The following is a 13,989-nucleotide window of genomic DNA, read 5'->3' on the forward strand; positions in this document are numbered from 1 at the left end:
AACAGCCACAGCAGATCCATGGGCATTATAGAGAGTTAATTGTTGCAGATGCTTCGAAATCCTCAGCTCCACAGGCTTTAGAAGTACTCAATCTAAGAGCCAAAGCAAGAACTAAGCAAGCATTGGGGAGAGTGACACACTGTGAGGGAAAGACCCTCGACATGCTGGCGAGAGAGAAAGAGTGAAACCACAGAGGCAGCGTGCTGCTGGGTGCCCGACGTCGTACTGCTGCCGTTAAACTAACACAGTGTTAGAGCAGACTGCATACAGGGGGCCGAGGGGGAGCTTTGGACCGACCAACTCGGGTTAACTGGAAGACGCTTGAACCAGACAGTAGAGATAATCACAACTGGACTACAGCTTTACCAAAGCATGAGAGATATATGGTATCTGTGTATGTGTTGATCAATATACACAATTAAAATACAGTATACAATAGAGAAATAAGTACCTGATATGATACAGAAACACTAATATCATATCATAAGACCGTGGGTCGTTATCACTAAGATGACACCACTAAAATAGTGATAGTAATTAACAACTATGTCTATGTTAGGTGAAATGAGATGCATCTATGCTGCACCCAGGTTTTAATTTTAAAAATCTGCTAAATATGCTCATTTACAAGTCTAAAAGAGTTCTGGATGTGTTATAAAAACGTGTAAACGTGTTCCAAACAGTAAAAAGATCCTGCAATAACATCATCTCGCCGTCTTACCATACAGTGGGCTCCGCCTGGCTGTCGTTGAGCTGATGGTAGTCCAGCTGAGCGAAGAGCGGGAACAGCACCTGGATCCCACCGATGGAATGGATGGCACTGTGGATGGAGTGAGTCACCGTGGCTTTTACATCCTGTGAGGGGAGGGTAGATCACATAAGAGAGAGACTTTGATTTCCATTAGTTAGTCAATATCCAGGACAGTGACACACAGACGTAGTAAAGCAACTGACCTGTAGCATAAGGGCGTGCGGCGAGTGCACAAAGATGGAGGCGTTTTCTTTTGGCGAGGACTCCAGGCAGAGCTGGGCGTCAGTGGCCTTGGCGTTGTAGGTAAGGCCGATGGAGCTGGCCAATTTCCCATCATACAACACCTGCTTGTGATGCTCTGCTAAGTGGATATCACTCTCCGACTTGAACTTAAACGTGCTCTGGGAAAAAAAAGTCAAGCGAGAGAGGGAGAAGAGTTGAGATTGAGAGTGATTGAATGAGGAGCTCCTTCCTGCACATGGATCCGGAGTCTCTTGACAAGAATGAAAAATGACACGGTGCTTTGTTGCCATTAGCAACCAAACATCTGTAGAGGTCAGGATTGGACAAGCATCTGCGTACATTGTTTTGTAGGGATGCAAACTACAGTGACTGTAGTCCCATTTCCAATAAACAGGGCATGAAATGCAACAATAATCGTTTTTTATTTTACATATAAATACCATTAACATATTTAATGATTGTATCTGTGTGTCTCATAGGGAAGAAGAGTTGTGAATCTTTTCTCCATCAGTTTGATTTTGTTCTACTTTGAACGTTTAAGCTGCAGCCTTCCGTTTTTTTTATCTCCGATGGAAAATTGTTTGATGACAATCTTCAAGTTTTGCTGCAGAGTACAATGATAAGGAGGAACAGAGGCTGATGAGAGAGATCAGAGTTGCTTTGATACCACGGATGATTGTTTACCTTCTTTAATTTAACCCAGCCGTGTACTCTACCCTGTATCAGCCTCAATCTCAAGCCAAGCACAGTCACCACTGGATCCTCATGAGGGCTCGCTGGAACAGGAAAAGGCTACAGAGCGAGTGTGCCATGATTACAGTCTTTTCCTGAGTACACATTGAGATGTTTACCAACGCATAGGTTTCTATCCGCCAGTATTTATATTTCAATCCATCTTCTCTCAGTTTATTTTATTCAAATATGTTCTGCGCTCATGGAAAAAAGGAGAAAATATGAGAAGAGTTTATTCAGCATGAAAACACCTTCAAATTAAAGCTGGCAGTCTGCAATTTAGCATGAAGTTACTGTGTCACTTCACATTCAAAGTAATCAGACTCTGAGTCAAAACATGCGCAAATACTTGCCGAGATCACAATGTAGAGGGAGTATTATTTATCAGATTATTTATTGGATTTCAGGCCTACACCCTCACACCAGAGAAAGAAAAACCAGAATCTCATTTAACACCGAGCTGAGATAGATCTATAAAGACTTGAGCAAATCTATAAATGCTGTTGTGACCCCTTTTTAATTCTTATGACTTAATGATTACGGCGATGATTTATACGTCTCAGTCTTAAATGTGTTAATGTGCCATATTCTTGGAGCGGCATTACTCCTAATAGGTATGAAGCCGTTTGATTGCTGTGTAAAAAGAACTGGAGGTTCCATCAGTAACACATTCCTTGTGGCGGACATAACAAATAGCCGATCAATAACAGACTCGTCTTAATTTAGTCGATCAGCGAGCTGATGACAGATGAGCTGAATTCATCTGCCAATGCAGTGTGAATGGAATATGCTTAATAAGGGAATCAAGTCATCTAATCAGGAGGGTTGAATTATTAATGAATGAGAAGTGGTTTTCCTTCCCTCCGAGTCATGAACGGCGGCGGAGAGCGATGAGATAAAGAGAGAGCTGAAGTAACAGTGAGGAAACATCCCTCTGGTCCTGGAGGGACTGGAGATAATACAGTGAGCAACACAGGCCAACAGGGTTCAGGTACATGGCTAAAAGGCATCTAAATGGAGGTTGCTTATTTTGCTGTAAAGCAGTTAATGGATTAAAAAAAGGTGCACTTACTCACACTGTCAACGCAGTTTTAAATAGGGAGGAAAGCTTCAGATGAAACCTGCATCATAGAGTGTTTAATGCTATTTATATTGTAAACTGTACCTGCTTCTTACCTTATCTTAACATAATACATTTTCTGCTGCTACATTTTAATCCTCTGGCTTTCAGATTTGACTTTTTCCAAACGCTATTGTTAAAAACCGCTGTATATTTGCTGTCGCTATCCTCTATCTGTTGCCTGCCAGCATTATTCTAGAAACTTTTACAGGGAAGTTCCAGAAACAGTGAACGCATTTAATGGCACATCTCCTTTCAGTCGGATGATTAAAAAAAAAAAAGGATGAGAAGCATTCTGTTCATCTTCTATGCTCCACACAGCAGCCAGCATGCATCTCATCATGTAGTCTCTAACATCCTTCAAAAGTTCCTACTCACGAAACCCTAGTGACAAGATATAACAAGCTCCAGTGCCCCGCGCTTTGGTGCGAGTCCTGCCACACTGCTGAAATAATGATCTCATGGGTGGTGGCTACAGTAAGAAACCCTGTAGCATGACAGCATCATCACACAGGCCAGCCAGTCATGTAAAAGAATTAAAGCACGGTTGTCGTAGACCAGAGGCTTCCCCACAACTCCCTACGAGGAACAGGGAGACACAAGCTGGGGACGCTCTCATGATACAGAGCTTCCATTGTATTCATTGACTCCATATTTAAGGTTTAGTGATTAGCTTCCACATCACATCATCTCTTTGGTTCAGTGCAGTTTATTTGGGCTGGTTCGAAAGATGAAACAACCAAACCGAGAGCACCTGAAAGGTGGGTCTGGTGCGGTTCGTTTGATGTGTGAAAAGCAAATTACCAACCACAGGATTTTGTGATTGGCAAGCATGATTTCAAAAGCTAAAAATAAAAAAAAAATGATCTGATGATCAGCAATCTTATCGATCCGTCTGCTTGGAAGCACGTCAATGCCTGATGAACAGATCAAAAGCTGTTAATAGTTGGTCCAGACCAAGTGAAAAAAATGATTTATGGTTAGCTTATAGCTTATTGGAATATTCTCATAAACTTCCTCCTCATGTTTCCATTGATTGTCTATCAAATTGTGTATTTTGATACATATGAAAAAAAGGTAAGACTTTAAATTAGCACATATTAACCATGAACTAGTTTCTTACTAGCATGCATATTAGTAGCATATTAGCTGTTTTTAAGCCATTATAAATCACTTTAACTAACTAACTAATAACATTAACTACTGTGAGAGTTTTCCATCAATAATTTCCTAATCACTGCTTATTGATAGTGAGTTAGGGAGTTGTTTTAAACCACTAAATGAGAATAAGCTAATAAGAAACTAGTTCATGGTTAATATGTGTTCCCTAATCTAAAGTGTTACCGACAAATATGTCAAACATTTTATTGTGGAAGTTGGTGCTATTATAGAATCTCGAATTGTGAATGAGAAAAAGTTGCCGCTCCAATGTCATTGCCTGTTTAATACAAATAATGCAGGTATGTGTGCCTTTATAGTATCTCGTTGTTTTGACATCTGTGAGCCTTTGAGTCATTTAATGTTCTACATCAATACTGTAGTTTCCCACGGCTGCTACACAGAGATAACATTTGTCTTCCCTGACGAGGGAGAACCACGGCCGTGCAGCTCCTCCGTCTAGTCTTTGGCAATCTGTGGTGCAAACGGCAGAACAGTGTTGGCACAAATCCAACGGGCTAATCTGACTCATGTACAATACATATGGTAGCAGTGATAGAGGTTAAATACAGAAAAAACAGAGTGCTTCTTATGAAAGTTATGGCTTAATCGTTTTGACTCAGTCAACTTCACGACTAATATTTTGTCTCCAGTGAAGAAGTCATTGCATATTGCTGTGACTATTCCCCAAAGCTGGAAAAATAAGACAAAAGACTGATGGGAATGGTATCCTTTATCTTGAGTTGCATCGGTGAGGCAATCCCCTCGTATGAATCCTTCCGCCCACAATTTCCTAGACTTTCACCAAAGCTTATGAACTCGGCTAAGACGGCAGTGATGGATGACCGATATGACACGCAGCTTCCGTGTGTGTCTCTGTAGAACCAACACTGTCCCTTTGATATTATCTCCAAACTGCTAGGAATGTTTCATGCCTGCCATATAAACAGTATTTTAAATGAAATAACTGGGAGTCCATCTCAGTTCAGAGTACGATTCCCATGCATTCATTTGAAAAGAGCCCAGGGAAGAGATTCTACTAATAGGTTTGTCAGGTTTTTTAGCCATAAATCCTAATGTGCAGTAGAAATAATAACCCGAGGCAGCAATAATCTTTGGATATCAACTAACTGCATTAGATACATTCAGTAACTTCTGAGTGGATCCGACTGTATCAGAGCAAGGGGAAAGCATGTCTGACATCAAACGTGGACAAGAAGGGGGTCATGGATCAGAAAATAAATCATACATCAGCTCAGATGGGATTTTTTTCTTTGACTCTGCAGCTGAGTAGAGTCGAGATACAAAGAAAAGTGTGATGTAAACTGTAGCTATGAACTGCTGCACTCACTCCTTCCTGGCAGTTCTCAATTAAAACCGACAAGCCTCTCGTCACCTGGACAGCACTCCCATTACAAAAACCAATCAATGGGCCTGACAACTCGCTGACCTTCCTCGCCAACTCACCTGGCTGGCTCTATCATACTCACCATTACCAACACACGGCTTCATCAATTGCGGGTAATTGTCTCCCCGGGACATGCTCTTCATTATTTCCAGAAATCTGGGAGGATTGCTCCGCTTTGTGTTTCCTCTCTAATAGAAGGTCTAGAACCACAATTAAGGAGGTAAGTCACATGCCATTAGCAAAAAAAGACCAAACAAAGACTTCTCCTGGGAATCTCCGGGCATTTATAGACCTGATTGAAATCACAAATCATTCATCTCCCACATCTCAACCAACGGAGGAGGTTGTACAATGCCAATGACTGATGTTCCTTCCTGCGGTTTATAAAAAAAGACTCATTTTGTCTTGAAAGCGCCTGGAAAGCAAACGGGAGCTGGTGTAAAAAATGGGGGAGAGATCTTGTAAACTGTCTGAGAGAACACATCCTGTGTTCAAAGCTGATTTAGCAGCGCATGTCATTCCTCCGTTCCTGACAAGAGTGCAGAGCTTAACAGGAAAAGTGAAAGTTTCTGAATCTGAGAATAACCTGAGGGCAAACTCTGTATCTCTGTCAGGATGAGTGGAACATATAGAGTAAATACAGTAAAATAAATAAATAAATAACGCTATAAAAAAATGTGCTAAGCAAATATTTTGCCACCGTGTGATTAACATTCACGGCTGAATCCCCTTCTGGGTAGGTCAGCATCTTTCTATATTCACAATCTTTTGGTCTTTGTCATGAGCTTGGGAGTGCTACACCTGCTGCAGCTGATATAAGTCGGCTCAGGACTCCATCCCCTCAGAGGGCCACCAGCTTCCCTCGCTGCATTGTGCCATTATTTCCCAGAAGTAGGTAATTTATGCAGCCGTTTATCTGGGAGGAAAAGCATTGCTCCCAGGACACAGACACGTCACGGCGGAGGAGCTGTGGTGGCCAAGCACTGGGCATTGATTTCACAGATTGATAGGGGATGCAGACCGCTTACATGTAATCTAATTTAGCCACCCTCAAGTACATACCTTATAGCCCGGTCCTAGCTGATGAATTGCAAATATCTGCGCGGGATTGAGGGCTTCACTGAACACGTAGACGGCGCCGAGCTGCCCGCAGAATACTCTGTTTGCATCTGCTGTTTCCGAGGACCCAAGGAAGCACTTATCATAACTCTGCAAGAGGGACAAAGAAGGAATCATTTTATACTTTTGGAATGAAGGAAGTCAAATATCCACACGGATTTGAATTATGTAGGGGGGGAACCGTCAGAAGTACATTTGATGACCGAAGTGGTTTATATTTTCTCCAAGAAATTGTGCTCAATTTAACAAAAAAAACAACACCTCAGTGTCAACCTTGACAATGTCCCTGATTTACAAAGATGGGAAAGCTCATTATAAGCTCTGGGAAAGGGAGAATACATGCTGTGATTGCAATCAGGATCAAATTCAAAGTGATTATAACTTACAGCAGTTAATTTACATATGACATGAGAGTGGGTATGGATCCCTATATAAGTGGTACTGGGGGAGAAACATACACAAACAACACAAACTTGATCAAGCTTTAATAGAATTTAAATACAATAATTAAAAATACTTACCTGCACATACATAGGATAACTAAGCACGTTAATATTTCTGCTTCGTTAGAAACAGTTACCAAGAGTTTCAGTTCCATTCCCACTTCAAAAGTACTTTGTTCAAATACTGTCGGCTTAATCTAAACTATTCTCTTGCCGTGTCTGTGGTATCATTTATTGTGTCTCTGTGATGCAGCTGCTTCTGGAGTCTCACAGGGGGGAAAAAAAATCATTCTCCTCAGAGGAAAATGTCTCCACCAAAATTATCCATCACAAGTTGAGGCAGCTTTAGTCACCGTTGGAAATTCCCCTTATCTTTGCGAGAGCAAATTGCTTTTTAAATCTGTCCCACGGGAGCTATGACAACAGGTTTTATTCAAACATGCAAATAGCAGATATTCTGATTTTTAAAAAGGCATGATGATGATATTTATCTGTAGACAAGTACATACAATCTGTACAATGCATAAATCTGTTCTCTGATGAGTCAGTCGTGTGCCATTAAACATGAAAACCAGGGGAAAAGGGTGATAATAGTGAGTAGGAGTATAAATCAGAGCGCTTACGTCATTTGTGTTGACGTGCCATGCCATGTCTCCATAAGAAACCAGCTGTCCGTTGACATAGCATCTGATTTCACTGTTCCTCCAGCGGCTGTAGATGTGAACTATGCTGATCATGTACCACTGAGGGGGAGAAGAGATTTAATAAGTGAGCTACAGAACAGGTCACTTATCAAATGGGTAATTATTACATCATGAGAACGTCTTTACAGTCGACTCCACTTAACTAAAATTACAGTTTGTTTTATTGAGCAACAACATTTCTCTGGTTTCATTTAAAACCGGTCCAGATTCACTTTAAAGTTACCAGGAAAGCCACGGCCGTGAGGATTGCTATCTAATGTTCTGAAATCATCAGTGGAACATGAATAATAATATTAATAGACCAGAGAAAAGGCAGGACAAGTCATTTTTCACTCTGCACAAAGCCACATTAGACACGGCCTGTAGTTATTCCCAAGCGTTTCATTGAAGGCAATTATTCCAACATTGAAAAAGATTAAAAAGGAGCATTCATATTCATAAATAACTATATATATATAGTTATTTGTTTCAGACTTTAAGTCAACAGCTCTCCCATATTTGAATAAATTAATTTCATATGCAGCAAACTATTTTAAATGTTGCATCACTCACAAAGAAAATGAAGTGGAAGTACTGCCTGTAGAGAAATATAAACTTCATTTGCATTGCTCATATTTGCTGATGCAGAACAAATCGATTATTTATTCAGATGTACACTTGGTAGACATTTGTTGTTGCTGGTGCAGCACTCGTAGCACTGAAGCGCTTTTAAAAGAAATATATTGTCCTTAAGTAATTTGACTTTTCTCTGTTATCAGAAAACAAATGAAGCAAAATGACAAAAATGTGTCTCTTCACAACTTGTGTGCTGCAGACGACATTAACGCAATCTGGCAACTCAAACCAGTCAAACAAGTGTGTCTTTCTCAGCTGACTGTGTGCCCACCGTTTATCAGTTTGACCCATGAAGGGCACTGGGAGCAGTCTAACAGAATTACAGCCATCTGCACACAAAGTTAAAGACACTTAAAATGGGGATTCATGGCTGAGGGACAGAGAGCAAGCTGCTTGCAGATCATTTAAAACGACACTTATCCGCAGATGTCTGAGCCCAAAATCAATTAAAAATTCAATTCAGCATGTTTTATCTTCTCAGAGCTCCTACCAAATGAAACCTGCACCGTGGCAGCAGGACTAGGATGAATGCTTGTTCCCAGGTGTTATTCCGAGGCTCTAATTGTTGGACACGTGCTTCGAGCCGGTTTTCCTTCTCTGCAGGGACAGCTATGCTACACTAACATTCCACGCTAAATTAAGTTTCATTTTCTCATCTGCATTTACATCCAAATGACGCCTGGAAGACTCCTCTGGGGGTCTTAAACACTGCAGGTGTATGTGTAGACATGGCACATTTTAATGCCGATAAAAGAACAGGTGATGGTGGGTTACGGACTCAGGGTTCAGTGGAGCCAAAACTGCAGTGTGTTTTAAAAAAAGCAGTGTAATTTTCCTGTTTTTGAAATTAAATCTGAAGCTCAGGCCTCGATTATCTGGTATTCTGTAGTTGATGCAGATGTGGCCGTATAGACTATATATAAGAAGTGGACGTAAAACACAAGTGAAACACAAGCGGCAGAGCAGCAGCCACAGCATCAACCTCTAAACACTGCTCTTACCTTCCTGGGCTGGAAATCATACTTCACACAATGCTGGAAGCCTTTTCCTTTGGACTTGAGTGATGTCACGATCAGGCAGTTACCGACGAAATGTGCAGAGTACCCGATGCCCTTGCTGGTCCGAAAACTGCAAACAGAAGCGTGCAGAGTGTGGATCATGAGCTGCAAACTTGACAGGGTTAACCTAAATCATTCATCAAGAGGTAGGATACAATTTGTCAATCGTAAATGTTAAACCAGCTGAGGTGGAAGGTTTCAAACTGCCAATTTATGCAATCTGACTGGAAGAATTCCTTTGGATATTTCCTCATTAACAATGCGTAGCCATACAAACCAATAACTGAAGTGAAATAGGTGCTCCGTTCCGCATAATGAGATTGGGTCCAACACTATGCAGACACAAAGCAATTTGCAGGAGTAATTAACTAGTAATTTGTACGATTCTTATGAGAATTATGATATTACACTTAACGTGCGGAGACAGGGAAATGCCTCGATGAGACTACGGCTTCTGCAAATTGTGCAGGCATGGTAACAACAACACAGACGGAGATGAACACTTGATGAGCACGCTGCAGTAATGGTCTAATCCCTCCACTCCAATCTTCTCGACTCCACAGATAAAAGATATGTGAGCACTTCCACCTGTAGAAAATATGAGCAGACTCCGTACAGCCCAAACACACACAACCTTCAAATACTTCTATATCTCCCTGTTTGTATGGACCATCTGTTCCCCTGCTGATGTACTCCCTACACTCCCACAGTCTTTAGGTCTATCTTTAAAGCCCCCAACAAGCACCACCACCACCACCACCACCACCCATTGGGATCATCTAAAACAAACAGGCCTCTTTGACAAGGCAGATAAAGAGAGCCTAGGCTTTAATATTGTGGGTGCGTTCAGGACCAGAAAGATACAGAGCCTCACACCGAGCGACCACCGAGCCATCCAAGGTGCTCCGGTGCACACGCTTGCTTGTTTACACATTAAGTGGAAAGCAGCGACCTTGGTCCGCTTCTGAAGATGCTTTCTTTTGGTTGTCTCCATGCCCCGCCACTGAGCTCGGAGGCCCTCGGAGCAACGCACAACAAAAGGATTAACTTGGCATATCGCAACCTTTTTGTGACTCTGTCAGTGAGGAATCGTTGCCACATGAATAGCAACAACTTAGCTTCGGCAATATTTTTTTTTTCCACATCAGAGAAAGTCCTTCAAAAGGTGAGCAGATGATCTTATTCAAACTGTGTGATCCAGGTAAAGCAAGGGCAGTAAGCATACTTATTATTATTATTATTACCAGACTATAAAGCAAACAATAGTGTTATCGCTGACCAATTAGTGTGATCCGTGAAAGCCAAGTTTACCTATTCATCTTTATTATTAACTTTCTCTTTCATGATGTTCTCCCAAAGCTCCTCTCATTGACAGAAAGAACAGCAGCTGGATATCACGGCACTCTTTAGTTATTGATTTTAGCATTAATCACCCACAACCTCCTCCGAGCTGGTAGATGTTCAGATCCAAATGAATACATCTACATTCATGGAAATTATCTGGAAGAAAACAGGCGTCTCTTTCACAAACCGCATCACATGATTGATGCCAGTGCGTAAATAATTGTGTCTGTAAAACTAGTTTCACCTTGAAAAACAGGTTCCAGTCACATTATGTTTGGATGGGAAAATCACTGGAGGTCACAGAATAGACAGAATATTGTGTCGTCAATAAAGCTGCTGGGAGCTTTATAGGTCTCCGTAGAGAGGAAGCGATTTCTCATCAAAAGCAAGCAATTAGATTGATGAAAAACAGGAAAGTGTCATTTTCTTTTCTCTGGTGTTATAATGTAGACTTCCAGCGCCCCTGGCGAGAGAGCTAGGTGGGATAAAAACGCATGTAATTGTTCACTCACCAGTACAGATATGGTTTGTCCTTGTCAACATTGATGTTATTCAAAGGATCCATCCTGAACCAGGTGTTGAATGTAAACCCGTTCTGATAAGGCCACTTGGCAATAGGAGGTAAAGCAATGGCCTGGGAAAAAGCACAGCAATATGGCAATTATGTAGCACGGGTATGAGTAAAATAAATAAGTAAATCTGTTGCTTTTATAGCATTTATAGCAAGGGAAATAAAAATTAATCTGAAATCCAAAACTTTGTCAAGCTTCATAAGACTTAATATTCATGGAAATGTATACAACCTCTGCTCGGGTCGCTCAAATGTTGTAATTCATGATTTTATGAAACAGGAAACTGCAAATATGTGGTGACCTCCAGAATGTTACTGGAAGACTGATGGCTTGTAAATTCCTGCTCGTGCTGAATATTCTATGGTGGAAAGTGAGCAGCCTCTTTGAAAGTAGATCCTATTAATACTAGTCCTATTTGCATTTGCAAAGTTGTATTCTTATATTATATTATATCATATTTAAGATTTAAGAGTAGTTCAAAACCATAAGTGACAAATGACATTAAATGAGATTACTGTGATTTCTCATTTACTTACCTAATTACATTATTTGACATTTGACAAAAATATGCAAAAAGTAATGAACAGTTCGTTTCACTCTGTAGAAAGTTGAATGCCCTGTCAAAGACTTCCCATCTCCTTCTACATATTAATTCAATTATGTCTCTGGTTTCTCTCAATATGTCAACTCTGAACAGCACTTATCCTATTTAGTAAGACATCAAGTTTCTTACACAGGGGGGGTCACTCACATTTTCTCATCTATAACCTTTTTTTTTAATATCTGTATTTTCTCCACTCAGTATAAATATATGTTCAGTATTAGTGGAGCTTTTTCCATCCACAAGAAAACACCCCTTCAAACCGAAGAAGTCGATGAGGCATGTTGGGTTTGGTTCAACAAAAAAGTGAATAATCAATCACAAAATAGCTGATGTGATAAACATATCACACTTCATCACACAGGTATACATTTTCTGATGAGTGAATTTATTTAATTGGTTCAGTTGTTTGTCATCTGACATCCATTACTGTACAGAATAAGAGATTGTTTGTCTGTTAATTAGTACACATTAATTATCTTTACCCTGATAAGCTGCAGGTCTCCATACAAACGCACAAATACATGTCATTTTAAAAATTGATTGCTGGGTGGAAACAAGTGAAAGCTTACTGCTGCACTGCGACCAGGAAAGTTGAAGAAGGCATCTGGACCATGTCTCTGGGGCATCTGATTCAGCACCGACAACATTTTGACCGCGTGCTTCGGCTGTAGGTGGAAAAATAAACACGGCTCTGTCTCTGACTGTTTGGATGGCAGAGAATAACACTGTCAATTACCTGATCCACTCATTCTGCACTTTGCATATTACTGATTAAGCCCTTAACAGATCAGCGTGATCGCTCACTGGCGATAACTTACCCAGAGGCCTCCTTCCCCTTGCAGCATGCTGAAGAGCAATTTCAGTTCCTTCACTGTGATGCTGTAGCTGGCCAGCACTCCCAACATGTCCACTAGCAAGTCTTTAAAGGCAAGATAACACACACACACACACACACACACACACACACACACACAGTGAGAAAAAGGAGAAAAATAACAGATATTATTCATTTACACTGCACAGAAGGTCCTCGGGTGAAAGGTTTTCATCAACTCCTGAGATAACAAAAACGGTTTATTTACTTTAGCTTCATTCTCAGTTCATTTTCTGTGAAATTTCATTATGTTTAACAAAGAAACAGCCACTTAAATGACATGGAAACTGACTCGTAAGTCAAAATGATGTTGAAATGGCAAATTGTTAACTTGGAGACAGTTAACACCACAGTGAGAATGTCTTTAGCTTTTATTTTCAGCTGAAATATAATTTATAACTCATACAAAGGTTTAGATTTAGTGACCTGGATACAGATTACAGCAGATAGAGTTATAGGAGAACTTTGGTGCGTGACTTTGGAGAAGTCCTGAATAGCAAGGCTTGCAGATAGAAATGAACTGTTTCCATCCAAAAGCTACATCACGACTTTGCCAATCTATTGTAACTCAAAATGCAGATCCATTAAAAGATACAGACTGATGGTTCGGTGCCTGACTGAAAACCTACAAGGAACAACCCATGTATGCAGCAGAGCAGTAGCAATCAATCAGAATGAACATAGATGAACTGCCTTTGCTAATATCATCATACCTGCAATCATGTCATCCACCGAGCTCATTTTGAGCAGCACCTGCTGGATGAGGCCCACCTCGGTGCTCGTTTGCAGGTTCCGAACACTCTTGCGAAGGATGGCGGTGAACATGCTCCAGATTTCCGCCTGGCAGTTGACATCACAATGCCCCAATAGCTCCACCATGCAGCCGATGCTTTCTGCATCCTGGATGATGAAGTTTGTCTCCAGATCAAACTCACCGCCCACCAACTGCAGAATGAGATGGAACAGATGTGGAATGTAAGAAAAAAGATTGTTTTTTTATGCCTTTCACATCCTGTTTAAATGATATTCTGTTGATGTAATGGATCCAGCATGAAGCGACATGGATTAAACTAAACTTTCACGCTGAACATTGCTGTCTGACCCAGTTTTCATTTCTCTTCTTGATCGGGTTTCTTCTCTGAGGGGAAATTAACCGAGAGGACCCTGTCACATATTTTCCAGGTCACAACTCTCTGATGTTTAAGGTCAGACCAGGACTCGGTGAAGAAAGTGAAAGATCTCTT

The 13,989-nt window shown here is 40.9% G+C and overlaps 1 protein-coding gene across 4 annotated transcripts in view; it reads right to left on the bottom strand.

Moving 5' to 3' along the window:
* Positions 1–13,989, bottom strand: part of nbeab (neurobeachin b) — a gene marked incomplete at its 5' end in the record, with an annotated part of 172,100 nt that overhangs the window by 119,622 nt on the left and 38,489 nt on the right. For all 4 annotated transcript variants that reach the window (XM_084019133.1, XM_084019131.1, XM_084019132.1 and 1 more), the window contains 9 exons: positions 722–855; positions 955–1,152; positions 6,475–6,621; positions 7,598–7,717; positions 9,295–9,421; positions 11,208–11,329; positions 12,441–12,536; positions 12,690–12,790; positions 13,459–13,690. In XM_084019133.1, the coding sequence (XP_083875259.1) occupies positions 722–855; positions 955–1,152; positions 6,475–6,621; positions 7,598–7,717; positions 9,295–9,421; positions 11,208–11,329; positions 12,441–12,536; positions 12,690–12,790; positions 13,459–13,690 (1,277 nt within the window). The remainder of the gene's footprint in view (positions 1–721; positions 856–954; positions 1,153–6,474; positions 6,622–7,597; positions 7,718–9,294; positions 9,422–11,207; positions 11,330–12,440; positions 12,537–12,689; positions 12,791–13,458; positions 13,691–13,989) is intronic.

This window comes from Eutrigla gurnardus (assembly GCF_963514095.1).
Source record: "Eutrigla gurnardus genome assembly, chromosome: 10".
Classification (NCBI taxonomy): domain Eukaryota; kingdom Metazoa; phylum Chordata; class Actinopteri; order Perciformes; family Triglidae; genus Eutrigla; species Eutrigla gurnardus.